General features: G+C 41.1%; 1 protein-coding gene across 4 annotated transcripts in view; it reads right to left on the reverse strand.

Moving 5' to 3' along the window:
- Positions 1-6,220: 6,220 nt before the first annotated feature.
- Positions 6,221-18,851, reverse strand: part of LOC309601514 (protein ARK2N-like) — a 49,580-nt gene continuing 36,949 nt past the window's right edge. For 3 of the 4 annotated variants that reach the window (XM_082334549.1, XM_082334548.1, XM_082334550.1), the window contains 3 exons: positions 17,967-18,149; positions 13,795-13,921; positions 6,221-6,739 (listed from right to left, as the gene is read on the reverse strand). In XM_082334549.1, the coding sequence (XP_082190675.1) occupies positions 6,550-6,739; positions 13,795-13,921; positions 17,967-18,149 (500 nt within the window). In that variant the 3' untranslated portion in view covers positions 6,221-6,549. Of the gene's footprint in view, positions 6,740-7,009; positions 7,109-13,794; positions 13,922-17,966; positions 18,150-18,851 lie in introns of those variants that run through there. The other variant, XM_082334551.1, reaches the window with a different exon arrangement.

The raw sequence follows: 18,851 nt of genomic DNA on the forward strand, positions 1-18,851 counted from the left end.
TCACACTCTATCCATTTCTTGATGTAGAGGGCAACGCCTCTGCCCCTCCTTCCTCACCTGTCCCTTCTGAACAGCTTGTAGCCATCAATAGCTGAACTCCAGTCATGGGATTTGTCCCACCAAGTTTCAGTAATGGCAACTTGGTTGTAGCTTTCTAATAGCACGGTGGCTTCCAACTCCTCCTGTTTGTTGCCCATACTGCGTGCATTGGTGTAGAGGCACTTCAGCTGGGCTGTCATCCGTGTCACCTTCTTGGAGGAACACCCCTTGGTTCCCTTGAGGAATTTCTCTGATATTTCCCTGTTGGCTCCTATTACCTCAAGAGCCCCCTGCTCATCCCCGTAAGACTTCGACTGTGCTGCAGTGTCTCCAGCACACCTCAAATCAACAGGCTGAAGGCCCCTGCTAGCATCCCATCCCCCACTAGTACCCTGTCCCTCTAACCACAGCATGCCATCCCACCCCTTATCACAGGCAAACCTGATATCGACCCCCTCCCCCTTCAAATCTAGTTTAAAGCCCTGTCAATGAGCCCCACAAGCTCCTGAGCAAAGACCCTCTTCCCCCTTTGAGAAAGGTGAACCCCATCAGATGCCAGCAAGCCTGGTGCCGTGTAGGCCATCCCATTGGATGGGATAAAATAACCAAACCTGCGGTTTTTCCTCCTTGGGATGCATCTCACAGACAGACAGGGCCCATCTCCCCCTTTGCTGAGAAAGGGAGAGACTGTCCCCACCAAGGATATGTTTAGAAGCTTAAGTTTTGGCCACATCTCTCCACCGTGCTGGATATGGCCCTTCTGCCCAGGGGTTGGGGATCTCCTCCAGAAGCAAGAGGCAAAGCTGGAGGAGCACTTAAGGAGTCACCCAACCAGCTACCATCGATGACGTCCTGCTCCCATGGGTCCCATCCTCGTTGGTATCCCATGTTGTGAAGATGCCTCCATCCCTCCCCACTCCCATGGAACAGAAACCTGAGCAAGTGCAGTTCCTCACCTTCAAGAGCCAACCCCAAATGCTCAGAAGAACCACTGCTTTGCCCAAATCTATTCATTAACCCACATCATCACTCAAAGTGCAAAATGAGTTTCTTAGAGTGCCCTTCCCTCTTACTGCAAGATGAAGAGGGGGTATCCTCCTCTCGGGGATGTGCTGCTGGCCAAGAGAAGGAAAGAAGAAGGAAAGCCCAGCCAAGGTGACAGATCCCATTAGAGCTGTAAAACATTGGCAGAAGGGAGGCATTAGTGAGATGTCAGAAAATAGATCTGTGGCGCTTGGCCAGTGATTTGTAACTAGCAGAGCTCCTGAGAGGGGTATTTTTATTTGGCAGTTTTGTCACACGCAGTCCAGGGAGAGTGTGAATACACTTCCCATTCGGGTCCATTTAATCATGTGGAAAAGCAATAAAATCACCCTTTCATGAATCTCTGTCATATCCTGTGCCAGGTAAGATGAGATTTGAGTGAGAACACATAACTCATGACACATTTCCCATTAGGATCGTAAAATCATCACTCCAGCCCAACCACCTCTGACTCAAAAGCTCCTCTTTGGGTTTACAGGACCACTGCCATCTCATAACACCATGGATAAACATCTCCTATGTATCTACAATCCCAGAGGGGGAATTTGAATGCGCCCTGCTTCGAAACGGCAGCCTCCCCTGGAGGTCCATGCTGCCAAATGCTGGGGCATCCAGAGGACTATAGTTGTAATGGTGGGGGGAAATCAAGAGTATTTTAAGATGCAGATGATTAAATCAGTTGGACTGGATGATCTTAAAGGTCTTTTCCAACCTAAATGATTCTATAATTCTATGATCTGTGGGTGGTAACATTAGAAAAGACGCATTTCCAAGGAAGCAATGAAAAGTCACTATTTTTATGAGTGACTTTGGCATATAGAGTTGGAGATTTCTACTAAAAACTGCTGATCACACAGAGTTGTGCAGCAGCACTGTCAATACTGGAAGACGTGGATGAGGTCAGATGAGCTGGAGTGATGGACGTGACACTGGAGTTCAATCATATCAAGTTTAAGGTAGACACACAAGCACCTGGCAGAAAGGAAATGGGAGAGTTGGGTGTCCTTGATCACAGGCCAGTCAAAAGCTATCAATGCTTTGAAGCCATGGACAAAGCAAATGTGATCCTCAGCTGTACAAGATGGCATTTTGTCAGAGGCACGCGTAGGAAACCCCCTGGAAAAGGCATCAGTCAGACTCCAGGAGTTCTGCATTCAATTTGCATCACCTACAGTAATGAAAAACAAATTTGACAGGGGACTTTTATTTGTTTCTTTTTCCAGCTCTGATGTGGTTGCCCCAGATTCACCCAAAGCTGCCAATGCAACTAATAAATGTAGAAAATTATCTGAAATTAAACTTTCAGTTTCCCCCTGTCCATTCCAGCTTTGCCCCGAGATTTACTGTCTGAAAGATCCTTCCTTCCCAGTAGCTGGCACTCAATTCTAATTTTAAACTGAATTACAAATCCAGATGACTAACCAGCTCCAAGAGAAAACTTCAAGGGGCATTTATGAATCAGTAGTCATAAGTACTCTCAGGAATGCATTTATACTTCCATAAACTCCCTGGTATCAAGATATAGACCTGGGGAGGGTTGGACTCCTCAGCTGCTGTTTAGTTGCAATAAAAGGAGGGTGTTCACCTTATTTGCACCAAAGACAAAAGTAAATGCAGGAGTTGTCCATCACAAGATTGCATTTTGCAGGCGTGCTGCTCCTTTCCTTTGCAGACAGGAGGGAAACTGCATCCTTGTGATGCTCTGAAGAGAAAGCCACAGCAGCTGACATTCACAAATGACGACCCTAAAAAGGAGAGGGAAAACCAAGTAGTATTTCAGCAAATGGAGACGATGGACTCAGCAAAGGACACCATTTACAGATTCTCCAGGGAACTGGGTAACTAATCCACTTAGTAAAACACTTTCAGTCCCCATTTTAAGGCAGATAAACTAAATTTTCAGCCAAAAAAATTAATCTGCATTGCAACGATTTCACTGGGGAAAGCAATACAACCACCACCAGGGTCCCTAAGTTTAGCACAGTGCAATTATACTTACCATCCTTCTCTTTACTCGTGGCTGTAAATTTCTGTATAATTCTGTATAATTCAGTGGTTCTCCAAACGCTGTTCAGTCTGGCACCACCTCTTGTGGTCTGCAAGGACCTGCCCAGAGCTTCATAGCTTGTCTACACATCCATTTCAAATGGCAGTAGATCCGAGCTTGTCGGCACTACCTGGCTGCGTGAGAAAATCCAAGTGTAACACTGGTCTCTTAGTCAAACGGTCTCACTGACCATCAGAAGACAGCTGTGAGGATGGGACAAGGGGATGCAGTCGAAGAAATATGGGTATGAAGGTTGCTCAGGCACCTGAAGGACTGTGGTGTGTGGGAAGATGGGAGGCTGCACAGAAACCACATCCCTAGAAGGGATCCTGCAGAGCATGATGGGCAGCAGCTGCTTGTTACTGCTACCTGCGCATCCCCTGGCATTCCCCACCAGCGCTACTGGGAGAAGCGGTGGTCCTGTCCTGGTCTGGGAGATAAAAGCAAGCTTTTGCAGTCAGGAAATCATATTTACATTCTGGACATTCAAAATTAAACGCAGGGAACAGTGTTGAATTTGGGCAGTTGTAACCCATTCCCAGAACTTAAGGCTTTATTTTGGAGATGTGACAAACAGCAGCATATTGAATGAAAGTGGTGGTGGGGGGGAAAAAATCCCAAACAAGTTGATATTGTTTAAATAATACACTCTATTTTATTTTGTCTTAAAATAGCTTAACCTTTATGCTACAGACTTGTTTCAAAAAACAGAAGGTCTCATCTTGCACCAAAAATATATATATTTTTATATATATATAAACCACTGTTTTATTATTATTTTTTCTCCAAAGACCATTAAATACTAGATAGAAAATGATAACTAAATAATGAGTGTTGAGAAGAATAAAATTTTTTAACTAGAGTTGCATGTTTTAAACATTTATATTCTAAGCAATGATTTGTCTTCACTACAGAAGATTCCAAGTTCACACTCCAGCAATTCAGGAATTGCTAAAACCATGAAGGGCTTGAGCCAATGCACGCTGAAGTCGATGGAAAGCCCTGCATCAACTCCAATGGGTTCTGGATCAGGCCCCAAGTGCATTGGTTCTTAGCCATACAATGGCTAGCATTTCTCTTTCCTGCTGAGAAGAGCAAAACTGTCCAGGCACCTGTTGCTCTCTCTAAACAAAAACACTTCCTAGCTATCCAGTGACTGCAGTTTTCAGATTACTACCCTTTCAAGTTTGTGAAGAATAAGAGAAAATATGTAGTGTTTTAAATAAAAGAAAAGAAAACCTGCATCAGACTACAATACATGAACTGTTTAAACAAACACAGTGCACAATTGGAGGAAGTTTGGTTAGGACGCAGTTGTTTTTATATATACATGGAAGTCACATCATATACAAACTGAAAAACAAGAGAGCTAGTTTGCATTTTTCATGGAAGGACTACAAATGAGTCCCTGCAGCTTTCTTCAAAACTGATCTTTAGAAGACTTTGTGAGACAGGAAAAAGCAGCCACACTAAATCACTGTTCCAAAGTTACCTTTACAGCATGTGTGCTAGTCCACTAAAACAACAGCTGAGTTGCGTGATTAAAATACGAGGAAAAAAGATCAACAGCCACTACTGATATAGTGCCCCAATAGTACAGGGCTTTTCCCTACTGCAATGCGAATGGGCTCCATCCACGTGCCGCTCCCTCCCTCCCACCCCCAGAGAAAGAAATCAGTCACTAGAAGCACCACATACATTTTTCTGGCCATGCAATACACTGATGTTCAATGTTTTAAAAAGCTTGAAATTGGAATATCAATCCCTTACCTAGTTGTTCTTTAAAGTGCAGTCATAACCATTCTGCTTATTAAAGAAAAAGCTGTTTGTTACTAACTATACCACCACTGCTGTTTCTTTTTTCCTTTATGTGACAACATAGGTAATTTTATTTATTTTTTTGCCCACAGATAAAATTATTGGAAGCCAAATAAATTTAAAAACCAGCCAACACAAAAAGAAAACAGAATTTCCCATGCCCTGACTACCCCCTGTTCAGCCTTAAATAGCAAAAAATCTGATGATAGAGCTGTACAAAATTCCCACTAGAAACATTTTGAATACAAAGGAACATTTTAATTGCACAATAGACATTTAAAGTGAATATCATCTTGTTAAAGCCTAATCTTTGGTTTTTGCCTTGAGAAAGGCTCAAAATGACAGATGAGGGACAGGAATTTCCACATACACTACAGAAACTACAGCCTGCTAAAGTAAGTAGTTCCACTGATTTTGGTAAATATTCTGGTAGGAAGGGTTTCCTGGATCGTACCCTAAAAACAATTCCAAAACTAGGATAAGAGACATGACATAAAGCCAGGAAAATGGTGCGGGTCTAGTTTTTAAAAAAAAAAAAAAAAAAAAATAAAAATCACAACCTTAAGCCCTGATCCTGCATCATCTTTTAGGACAGAGTTTTAAGCACTTGAATGGCCCGAGTTTCAGTGAACTGTCCAAGCTGAACACTACGCATCTGCTAAAGTGCTTTGCCAGACTGGGGCTTTGCAAGTTTTTTTGAGATGGTCAATACAGCAAATAAGCAACAGTAGAAATGAGGACTATGAGCAAAATGTTTCGTTTCTCTTCTTCTCCTACTCCAGGCAAGACTTGGATATAGGTAAAGTTCAGCTATATTTAAAAAGGAGAGGGATGCTGGGCCTTTTTATTACTTTTCTTTTTCTTGTGCTTTTGCAATAATCAGCTGCTAGTAAGTCACTACTATTACTATTTTAAACTGTAACAAGCTGTAGGAAACGATCAGTGAAACACAGTAGTCAAGTAGACAGAAGACTCAGCACTAAAAAGAGTGTAAACTATAAATTATATTGAAAATAAAAATCCTTTAATTAAAAGCTGTTCAGTGCATATGTTATGGGCCATTTGTATTAAAGACAGTCCCTCCTGCTGGTAACATAACCAAATCAGCTTGGGTATAAATACTCTTGGCCCAATTTTCAGAAGTGTTGAATACCCCCAGTTCCACTGAAATCAGTGAGAACACAGCATTTCTCAAAATCACTGATGTTCACACAGCAAAACACAAACTTCTACTAACAAACTCAATATACTGATAAATTAAAAATGTTCTGAAGTTGGAGGTAGGAAAGGGTGGGAGGACATAAGTTTGCACAGAGTTATTTCTTCAGATTAACACACATACATACACAAGTTAGTAACTGTAGATGAGTTTTAAATTTGGAGCTATTGGCTTTTAATTCTGGGAGGAATACTCCTTTGAGAAGGCAAAAACATTTAAAATATAATATTGAAATTATACTACATTCTTACAGAAATGAAAAGCTTCATGAGTTTCAATTTTGTAATGCCAGGAACAGGACTTCTGAAGCTGAAGCTTTAACAATGAACTTCTGTGCCACAAAGGAGAGAAGGGGTGGGGATACAAACACAGTGATGCTGCATTACAGTAGATATTTGCGTCTAGTATCCTCATCTAAAGTGAGGTCTACTACTTCTGGGGGCGAAGACCAATTCTGCTGGGGAGTCACAGCTGTCCATGATTGTGTTTGCTGAGTGTTAATGTACTGTGAGCCTGAGCCATGCTTCCAGGAAGACACACTCTGAATCACACCTCCCCTGGGATGCACACACCTGTAGCAAGGCAAAAAACACAAAAGATGAAAGCTACTATTGAATTCAGGCACAAGATTCTTAGCTGCAGTGTTTTATCACTTAGGCATCTTGTTAACATGTCCCTCTCCAAAACGTCCTTGTGGATTTTCTATTTGTAGAGTCCATGACATCTTAAATACCCAGTAAACAAAGCTGAGACTAAAATTTAAACTTGGGGGGGGTGTTAAATTACTTTTAAGAACTGAATTCTGCCAGTGGGTGTAAAGTGATATTCCTTACAAAATATGTGCATGGATCCCAAGGATCTTGAAGTCTGCCCCATTGTGCGTAGTACCATGCATTATTCAGAAGCACAGTTTCCTGCTAGCAGTTTTACCCACTGGACTTCTAAAAAGAGAAAAATTTTAAGTGAAGCTTGATGAGACAAAGAGAAAAGCTATCTTTCTATATGAAATCAAGACCATGTTAAAATAAGGACATAATGATACTGTCATTACAATAATTACAAGAGAGATCTTGTAATTACATTATTACAGCCATTACACTTGATTTTTCTTTGGTCATCTTAACTTCTTAACTAAAAGTTACAAACATGCCGGGAAATGCTCATTGGTAACAGTACAGCCCTACTTAAGCAAAACATTTAAGCTTTCAGTGATTATAGACAGTGAGACTAAATCGTGTATTTAAAGATAAGCACACACTCAAGTGCCTTGCTTAAGTGAGGTACATATCTACTTATTTGCACAGTATTTTTACCTATTATATTCATAATAGACGCGACAATTTAAATGCAAGCTAATAATAATTAGAAAAAAAACAAAATGAAAGACACAAATTTTTTTTATATGATGAAGTGATAACAAGAATTTACTGGAGTCTTTAAGATGATCACTCCATTCCCAGCTGTAAATCTTAAACAAGTGCTAGTAAAACTTTATACCTAGTGCTCCAAAATTTGTTTTGCTCTTGTAAGCACTGGTGGTGGCTGTAGCTGCTCCTGGCTGCATACTTAAGCAGATGTTTGGCTGCTGGGGTAACCTTTTCCCATTTCTTTGTGAAGGCACATGTATCGTATTTCAGGAACGCAGGTTTTCCGCACTAGTCAAATCACAGAATGCTTTGGGATGGAAGGGATCTTTAAAGGTCATCTAGTCCAACCTCCCTGCAATGGGCAGGGACATCTTCAACTAGATCAGGTTGCTCAGAGCCCCATCCAGCCTGGCCTTGAATGTTTCCAAGGATGGGGCATCTACCACCTCTCTGAGCAACCTGTTCCAGTGTTTCACCACCCTCATTGTGAAAAATTTTTCCTTATATCTAGTCTGAATCTACCCTCCTTTAGTTTAAAACCATTACCCCTTGTCCTGTTGCAGCAAGCCTTCCTAAAAGGACTATCCCCATCTTTCTTGTAGGCCCCCTTTAAGTACTGAAAGGCTGCAATAAGGTCTCCCTGGAGCCTTCTCTTCTCCAGGCTGAACAACCCCAGCTCTTTCAGCCTTTCCTCATAGAAGAGATGATCCATCCCTCTGATCATTTTTGTGGCCCTCCTCTGGACCCGCTCCAACAGGTCCATGTCCTTCCTGTGCTGAGGGCTCCAGAGCTGGATGCAGTGCTCCAGGTGGGGTCTCACCAGAGCAGAGTAGAGGGGCAGACTCACCTCCCTCGACCTGCTGGCCACACTGCTTTTGATGCAGCCCAGGATACGATTGGCTTTCTGGGCTGCGAGAGCACATTGCTGGCTCATGTCCAGCTTTTCATCTATCATTACCCCCAGGTCCTTCTCCTCAGGGCTGCTCTCAATCCCTTCATCCCCCAGCCTGTATTGATAATGGGGATTGCCCCGACCCAGGTGCAGGACCTTGCACTTGGCCTTGTTGAACCTCATGAGGTTCACACAGGCCCACTTCTCCAGCTTGTCCAGATCCCTCTGGATGGCATCCCGTCCCTCAGGCGTGTCGACTGTACCACTCAGCTTGGTGTCTTCTGCAAACTTGCTGAGGGTGCACTCGATCCCGCTGTCTATGTCACTGATGAAGATATTAAACAGCACTGGCCCCAGTACGGACCCCTGAGGGACACCACTCGTCACTAGTCTCCATCTGGACATTGAGCTGTTGACCACTACCCTCTGGATGCGACCATCCAACCAATTCCTCATCTCTCTCCAATTTAGAGAGGAGGATATTGTGGGGGACCGTGTCAAAGGCCTTACAGAAGTCCAGATAGATGACATCCGTAGCTCTTCCCTCGTCCACTGATGCAGTCACTCCATCATAGAAGGCCACTAGGTTGGTCAGGCAGGACTTGCACTTGGTGAAGCCGTGCTGGCTGTCTCGAATCACCTCCCTGTCCTCCCTGTGCCTTAGCATAGCTTCTAGGAGGATCTGTTCCATGATCTTCCCAGGCACAGAGGTGAGGCTGACAGGTCGGTAGTTCCCAGGGTCCTCCTTTCTACCCTTTTTAAAAATGGGTGCAACATTTCCCTTTTTCCAGTCCCCAGGGACTTCACCTGACTGCCATGACTTTTCAAATATCATGGAGAGTGGCTTGGCAACTACGTCAGCCAGTTCCCTCAGGATGCATCCCATCAGGACCCATAGACTTATGCATGTTCAGGTTCCTCAGGTGGTCGCGAACCTGATCTTCACTTACAGTGGGAGGACCTCTGCCCCCCTGATCCCCCGTCAAATGGCCCATTGACTTGGGAGGTGTGAGGAGAGAGGTTGCCAGTGAAGACTGAGGCAAAAAAGTTGTTGAGTACCTCAGCCTTCTCCTTGTCTGTTGTTACCAGCTTGCCAGTTTTGCTCATCAGAGGGGGTACGCTTTCTTTAACCTTCTTTTTCTGGTTGACATACCTGTAGAAGCCCTTATTATTCTCTGCAGCCCTTGCCAAGTTCAGCTCCATCCACACCTTGGCCTTCCTGATCCCACCCTTACACAACCGGACAGTGTCCCTGTACTCTTCCCAAGATACCAGTCTCTGTTTCCACTGTCTGTGCATTCTCTTCTTGCCTTTTAGTTTGACCCACAGGTCATGAATCAGCCATACTGGCCTCTTCCCTTCCTTGCCCGATTTCCTGCACCTGGGTATCGAGAGCTCTTGTGCTCTATGGAAAGCATCCTTGAAGATCTGCCAGCTCTGTTCTGCTCCCTTGTCCCTGAGGGCAGTTTCCCAGGGGGTCCTATTGACTAACTCCTTGACTCTCCTCTGACTTTACTCTTTGCCTGACCCATATCCCTCAGGACTGCAAACTCCATCAGTGCATGATCACTGCAACCCAGGCTACCTCCAGTCCTGACGCCACCAATGAGCTCACTTGTGTTGGCAACCAACAAGTCCAGTATCACAGCCCCTCTGGTAGGGCTGTCTATTACCTGGCTTAAGAAGTTACCCTCAGTGCTCTCCAGGAGTCTCCTAGATTGCCTACAGCTCGACGTGCTACTTTTCCAGCAGATGTCAGGCTCGTTGAAATCCCCCATCGGGACAAGAGCCTGCCTGTAGCTGGAGTAAGAAGGCTTTGTCAATAGGCTCCCCTTGATCGGGTGGCCTGTAGTAGACACCAACCACAAGGTTCCCTTTGTTGCCTCGGTCTCTAATTCTTATCCATAAGCTTTCAACCTGCTCATGGCTATTCTTCAGGGACAGTTCTTCACACTCTATCCATTTCTTGATGTAGAGGGCAACGCCTCTGCCCCTCCTTCCTCACCTGTCCCTTCTGAACAGCTTGTAGCCATCAATAGCTGAACTCCAGTCATGGGATTCGTCCCACCAAGTTTCAGTAATGGCAACTTGGTTGTAGCTTTCTAATAGCACGGTGGCTTCCAACTCCTCCTGTTTGTTGCCCATACTGCGTGCATTGGTGTAGAGGCACTTCAGCTGGGCTGTCATCCGTGTCACCTTCTTGGAGGAACACCCCTTGGTTCCCTTGAGGAATTTCTCTGATATTTCCCTGTTGGCTCCTATTACCTCAAGAGCCCCCTGCTCATCCCCGTAAGACTTCGACTGTGCTGCAGTGTCTCCAGCACACCTCAAATCAACAGGCTGAAGGCCCCTGCTAGCATCCCATCCCCCACTAGTACCCTGTCCCTCTAACCACAGCATGCCATCCCACCCCTTATCACAGGCAAACCTGATATCGACCCCCTCCCCCTTCAAATCTAGTTTAAAGCCCTGTCAATGAGCCCCACAAGCTCCTGAGCAAAGACCCTCTTCCCCCTTTGAGAAAGGTGAACCCCATCAGATGCCAGCAAGCCTGGTGCCGTGTAGGCCATCCCATTAACAAAAAAACCCAAATTGTGACAATGACACCAGCCACGGAGCCATGTATTAATAGACTGGGTGTTTCTGTTTCTTCCAATGTCACTGCCTGCAAATGGAAGAGGGGGAAAAAAACCAAACAGCCTGTGCTCCCGATTCCCTCACCAACCATCCCAAGGCCCTGAAGTCTCTTTTGATTGCCCTTGGACTATGTGTTGCAGCTTCATCGCTGCCCACATGGAAGAGCAGTAATGGGTAGTAGTCCGAGGGCCATACCAGGCTAGGAAGTTTCCTAGTGACATCCCTGACATTTACATTTTTTTTGTTTTAATTTAAGGTAGTGCAATTTGTTTTCTCCAGAACTACTTAGGTTATCCTCATCTCTCTTGGCTCTGGTTAGAGTTTCATGAAATAGAATGAAAAAATCTCATTCTCCGAGCTCTAACTTCTCTGAATATAAATGTCTCATTTCCTTCTCAGATACGCTATTTAGTTTTGGATGTGATGTTCAGAATGACTTTTTTATTACTTCTTCAGTCTTAAAAAATACATACTTAAAGTACATATCTACAAAGAATTAGTAATAAGAGACTGGAACTCTAACAAACATAGGGGATTTTTTTTTTTTTTTTAAAAGCTTTCTCTTAAGAAGAAATATTTTTAAGCATAACTGACAAGAAAAGCTCGTAGCCAAAGCAAACTAAATATGACGTTCGGTCTCAGGGACTATGGTCCATCGTTCTGATACAGAACAGTCCTTAGTGCTTAGGCAAAGCTAATACTAACTTTTCTCCCTGAAAATAACAAAAAGCAAGCTATAAATTATCTCATAGAAACGATACCTCGCAAAAATAAAAGTGTTTATCCTCAAACAAGTCACACAAGCAGCCAATAGCAAAACATTCAATCAAACATTAGCTTAGGGAACATGCTTTCCAATCTGTAGCTAAGGGGAAGATACCAAGTAAAGGCAACCAAAAAAGAAAAAAAAAACTAGAAAAAAACCAGAGAAAGACTGTTTTATACACATGCATAATAATAATAAAAAAAAAAATCTATTGGACAAGAATTAAACAAACTGAAAAACATGACTTGGTGTCCTAAGTAGATGCCAAGTAATATTCCAGTGATGAGAAACACCACCAATTCACTAGTAATCTGAAAAACTACAAATGATGGACAAACTCTAGGGTGTCATGACTCACACCAGTCCAACGATGACATGGAATATGCAGCACAATAAAAAACAGTGTGAGCAAAAGAACTGAATCCAAACACCATACTAACTAAGCATGCAAAAAGATACTGATCAAAAACCTAAACCTTTTCCAAATGACAACCCTGGTCAGAAGCCCATCAATATTTCATAACTGCAAGTGAAATAAAATTCTAAATAGGATTCAAACAACTGAAATGTGTGAGTATTCAACGGAGCCAGTAAGAACTAGTCTTCAAGAGATGGCAGATAAACTGATTTGCAACATCAACTCTACATTTACTTAACATTTCCATTCTTGTACATGGTAAATATTATCGAGGCAAGCAGCATGGAAAGCTTTTGAACAGGGGACCTTAAGCAGAAGGGTTATGTGTACATAGTGCTAGACAGATTTACATAAACTAGTAGTGGAGGACAAGTCCACACTGCTTATCATTACAACAAAGATCCTCTAAGCCCTGGGTCTGCTGGATAAACAGCCAGGAGAGCTACTTCCCTAAGGAATTATTATCTTCCAAAAGAGTTAGCCATTCAAGGACTTTCACTGTTCTAAAAGCAAAGACTAAATGTCTCTTCCTTCAGCACCTTAAAATTTCCTTTTTTCATATTCAACAGCACTGGATTGTGCCTACACTATCTGTACAGTTTCCTGCCTGGGAAATTGGGTCCTGTACACCTTCCTTTTTCCTTTCCTCAAGAAAGATGCGGTGAAGGAACAACAAGGAACAGCTCTGTTCCTTGTCCCTCACACCCCTTTTCCACCTCCAAGCATCCACCAGGCAGCAGACTAGTTTTAGAAAGAGCTTGTCTGTATACTGTTTTAACTTGCTTTTATTCCACCAAATTAACCCTCCATACTATATGAAAATGCCAGTTCAACTGCTTCATAATACCTTAAGCCAAGGAAAGATCATAGACTAAAGATGAAAAGTAACATCAAAAAATGCCTATCGAATTACAGCTGAAGCACAGCTGGACAGCTTTCTATCTGAGCTTGAGAGAAACCTCTGGCTTCCTTATCCTCATCTACTTTGGGGATTTGAACTCTCTTGTATCTTGAAATAAAACCAAGATTCATAAGGATCTGATTTTTAATCTAAAGGGGCTATCTTATGACATTAGCCATTGAGAAGTTGATAGTATTTTTACAACTACTGATTAATTAAACAAACTGGAAGCTGATTAAATGCTTAAAGTGAATATTTTGAAAGGAAACAAGAACCCAAATAAATATTTTTGTTTATGTATTTGCATATTCACACTACACCCTTAAAATCTGAATTCCTGATGTATATAAATTTGTTATATCAATATTTGGTATTTTAATACTACTGTTAACGTTTGATATCAAATCACAAGCTTAATCTGAATACTTATCAAGTTGGTAACATTCTAAAGAAAAACACATTCTGAAATCACCGTGACCAGCAGAATAGAAAAAACAAGTGCAACGTTTGCTACCTTTTGGGCATCAGTCATGGATGGGTAACTACAGAAGTGCAAGTTAGCAGTTTTTTTTCTTTATTAATTTTGGCAATACAGATATTCTGATAAAATAAAAGAAATGTTAGAGCAAGAAAAAGGAATTCATACCTGGCATGTTCCTGAACTCCAACAATCTCTACTTCGCTATCAGAAGAGGCGATATTAATTTCTTCATTGATCTGGGCATTACCAGAAGAGGTTTTGTCACTTGCAAGGAAGCCTGGATCCAAATGACCTACAGATAGGGAAAATGCAAATACAGCCAATGTTTAACAGCTTACACAACACAGAAATCAGCTGGAAAAGGAATTTCCTAAGCTAACAAAAAAAAAAAGGACTGAAACACTGAGATTGGAAAAATCTTATTAGATCAAGTTATCCAACTTTCAGTTCATCACCAGATACAGGATGACCACTGGATTTATCCAGTCTCAATTGCTCTAGTGATGGTGTTATCACACAAATGTGAACAAAGCCTGACTATTGCATCAAGAACACTTAATGTAATTAGGCTTTCCAGCTGTTATTTTACAATAATGCTAAGAGTCAGACTGCACCTAAACCTCTTTGAAATAAAGAAACACAACAATCTATTGTCAATAAATCAAACTCAATGATACTGTAGCAAACAAAGCCTATAGGCTGGACAGAAACATCACACACACCAAGGAGAATTAATTTTATTTTTATTTTTAAAAAACAGGGGAAGCCGGTCAATGAAAAAAACCCAACAAACCCATCAGTTTCTGGTCACGCTGCTTCATATATCTGCTCTAACATTATTACAAATACTTGGGGAAAAAAAAAAAAAAAAAATCTGTTTTTCATAAGTTCCATATACAGCAGTGTTGTTTTTATTACAGTTCCTCAATGTTATCCAGTTCATCAGTCTGTCAAACAACAAGTCCTTTCTAAATACTCACGACGAGTGTGGCAGGTTTTGTCTTTTCTGCCAAGTATTGCTAATAAGGTTCTTCACCACAATTAGTAAAGCTCTGTTGTGACATATTAAATAATACTTGCATGGAAAACATAAAACAACCAAAATTATTTGTTTTACAGAAAATGATTAAAAATCAATTAAAAATAAGATTTCAATAAAAAGAGATAACTTCTACTTTTTCCCCCTCTAAAAAAAAAAAAAAAAAGATTACTCCTACTGTCTCTTTTTAGCAGTAACCTGGGGGACGCTGGGCAGCCCTGAAGCAGATGAGACTACCTACTTCTTGGAAACCACTCACTCAGCTGTATTACACGGGGGAAGAATCATTTATCAAGCAGGAAATTTGAGTATATCTAGTTTGACTGGACACCTCTTCATAGATGAGAGGAGGAGGATGCAATAACGATCCACCAAATTTCAAAGGTGTGCAAACATGCAGAACTGATTATACCCCCAGGTAGATCAAAAGGACACAGAGAGAAGAAATTAAACTTAAAACAAGTGCCAGGGAAACCTTCTAATGACTTCTTAAAGTACTTGGAAAAGATGCAAGCAAATAAGGGGGCAGAGACCATACTCTATGTTCAGTTTTTGGAAAGCAAAGACCCTTGGTGCAACATCTGATCAGGATTAGCAAGGGAAGGAAACCTGTGTGATGCTATGTATCTGAAGGAGGAGTTTCCACTTCACAAGACAAAAAAAGATTTGTCAGCTGAACTTAAAACAAATTAATATCCCAGGCAGACTTTCTAACATTACAGTTCAGCTGAACATTTCTTGGCAAATATCACTGACTGCCAGAAAGTCCCAAAATGGGTCACGGATATTTCTTTGATAGAAGTGGCTGGGCACACTGTGAAACATGAAATGGAAGTGCTCAGAGGCTTTGATTCATGTGCTGGTGATGCAAACTGGGAACTTTATGTGATCACTGCCCCGGTAATTTGCATCACCCTGCTCCTGAACATCACTGCTGCTACAGCACAGGCAGCAGAACAGCAACACAATCCTTGGTCATTGATTCACACAAACTGGTATGGATATCAACCTGCCTTAATATGTTGTATTAATGCATTAATGACGTACCACCATTCTGCACCCTTTGCTAGACAGGGTAATGTCTGGCAGAGGGGCAAAGCAGATCACCTCTTAAATAGCCCCCCAAATGAATCTCCAGAGGTATAAATGAGAGCCCCAAAAGAGCTTTCATATATTACCATGGCTTTAAGTTCAGACAACAAAAAGGTAATTAGCAGTAGAGAAACCATGATTAGCAGAGTAAATATTGCAAGAGTAGCTGAGTGTACATCAGGATTATAGCATACAGATTTACAGCCTCTGGCCATACAAATTTCATGCCTAACAACATGCCTACGCCATTAATTTCTTTGCACAAACATTAGGATGACGCCCAAAGGAGATGTTTTGTTTGCCCTACAACATCAGGGCTTGCAAAACAGCCCAAAATATTTGCCCATGCACAAAGATGCGATAGTGTGTCCTAATAAGATTTTTCACTTCGATAAAGCTTATGTTGTTATTTTCCCATGGGAACACATCATTTAATGTCTGTTAAACTAGACACTGGTTGAAGATTAAATTTGAGAACAAGATGTAAGATTTGGAAATTCTGCTTTCCTAATGTGCAATCCCAGACATGGTAAGAAAAGGCCAGTGCTGACAAATGCGTAGTCAGAGGTGTACGGAGGCTAGAGGGCTCTGGGGCAAGGTGTATGCAGGAAGAAATAGAGATCCTTTCAGACGCTGAAATGGCCATAGCACCAGGAGCAAATTTGTCTGGACATGTTGCCATAGGGTCAGGGATGAAGTTTCTTCAAGTTTTCTAGTTTTCTTTTACCTGGCAACCTCTTCCTTGCAAGTCCCTTTGGATATAGGTGGAGGAAGGAAGACAAATTTCTACCTGCATCGCAGCATTGTACTTATAAGCGGAAAGTGGAAGAAAGCTTGGTAAGAAACATTACTTTTTATTTCCTTATACTCCTTTGAAGTACCAATCCATTAGTGCTATATAATAAAAGTTAATTTCAGCTGTTCTAATCATTTAATAAATCACTTTATAAAGGAGTGGGCTTGTTAGGGGTCAAATAGCTAACTATCAGTCAGCTGCTATCCTGCAAACAATACCAGTGAGCTTCAAAAAGGCTGGAACAACATCCAGCCACAGACCACAGTGAAAATAATGAAACAGAGATTCTCATATTCAAATAATGGACTTGTCCACTATACAATAATGGAACACTTCTTTCAAAATCTGCCACATACTTGTATTTCTTTAAGCCTTATAGACTTTGAAAAGTAGCTCGGAGCTACCAGGACACTTCCAATGTAGGTGCCCTTTGGCATGCTTACATTTGGAAAACACAGCATGAAACAAAAAACTGCTGCGCTCCACCACTGCAGACAAGACTCTGTCTTATGCAGCTAAAAATCTTAATGTGGGTATTAAAAAAAAAAAAAGAGTGGAAAGGAAGGCAATATGTTGGCATACAAGGCTAGGGGATGAAGTCGATAGGAAATATTCCGTTAGCTCTCTGCATCCAAAACACAGTAGCATTTCACGTTGTTGTTTAACTCTCTTGTTAGTGAAGAGTTGCAAGCACTTAGTGAAGCTGAATAACTTATATGAGCTACATGAACTTATCTGAATTCTTCCACAGTATTCCTGCTCTTGCTTTCTTCAAGGAAATTTCTTTGCTGTCTCTTGATGCTAAGCCCACTTACCAGCACCTTTTCACCCTTCATCTTTATCTGATGCTGATCTGTCCAATTTTCTAAGGTATGTTAGAAATGCAGATGGAATATAGGAATAATTAATGCTTGTATTTTAAAGAAATAAAGGCACAAACAAAAAAAAGACATACACAGACAATTACAATACTTAAAATGAGATTATGATCTGTTTACTAGCTGGTGGCACGGGTCATCATAATCAACCATTCAGTAACAAGCTTAGCTCACTTTCATTTAAAAAAAACCAAAAAAACCAAATAAAACACAAAACAAAACAAAAAAACCCAAACAACACCAAAACCCCAGACCTAAGTTCCAAGAAGTAATTAGAGGGAAAAGAACGAGAAAAAAATAATTAAGAAAATTAGCGTCAAAAATACATTGCAGGAATCTCTGTCAATTTTTATCAGTTGTATTTTGGAATAAATCTCAGACCTTTTTAATAAGCACCTGTACTGTTTTATTGCAAAATCCACACAGGAAGCTTTTAAAGCTGTATAAACTACAAAAATACCGAAAGCAAGAAAGGGAAAAACACCAACTGAGATGCTGGAACAAATGTCAGAGGAAGGGAATTCAAACAAACCTGTATCAGCACTCAGTTCATCTAGCAGCCCTCTGGTTCTCCAGGAAGATCCTAAGTCTTGATTTCCTAAAGAATTATTGTGCTCTTGAACTACTGTAGCCGCCAACAGATTGTCCACATTTACCACTTCTGGGTCTGAATTTGTGTCTGATATATCGTAATGAGCTACAACTGGAGGTCCATCTGCAGAAGGAGAGAAAAGCAACACATATTAGAAATCAGCATACTGTGAAAAACACCTTTAAAAGTACAAAGGTTGTTTAAGGATTAATGCAATCTCCTACATGAAGCTCTTAAAGAACTATAAATTATATGAATTATTAAACTTCAGTTAATGAACATAGTCTGAGATTACAGAGACCTTTTAACCTTTACATACACATAAAACACAAATGTAAGAAAAACACGTTTATCAACGTATCAGTTATTTGTGTATTATCTTTTACATTAACACATAAACATCTCCATATCTGGCAACGTTACATTTACAATTGTAAAAGGATAAAACCTTCAGTTTAAAATAAAAAAATAATAAGTTACAGTACATTAAACTTGGCAAGACATTTATCTAGAGAATTTTATAAAACTCAAGTGAAAGCTTACATTACTTTAGGGTTGATTGAATAAAACTAACTTTTTGATATAACTGATCCAGTGACAATAAATTTAACATTAGGCAACTTTCCTTTCATAACATTTACCTGTCAAAGATGGGAATTTTTCAAAATGGCAATGTTTTTTGGTGTTGCTTTTTTAAGATCAAGAATAACAAGACACAAAACTATAATGTGCAGTGATAAATATGCTTTTAATTCAATATGATTACCATATGCATTTTTGGCCAAAGTGACGGGGAAAAGAGGGAGAGAAAATTGCTTATATAAT

Source organism: Platalea leucorodia (assembly GCF_965183815.1).
Source record: "Platalea leucorodia genome assembly, chromosome: W".
Classification (NCBI taxonomy): Eukaryota; Metazoa; Chordata; class Aves; order Pelecaniformes; family Threskiornithidae; genus Platalea; species Platalea leucorodia.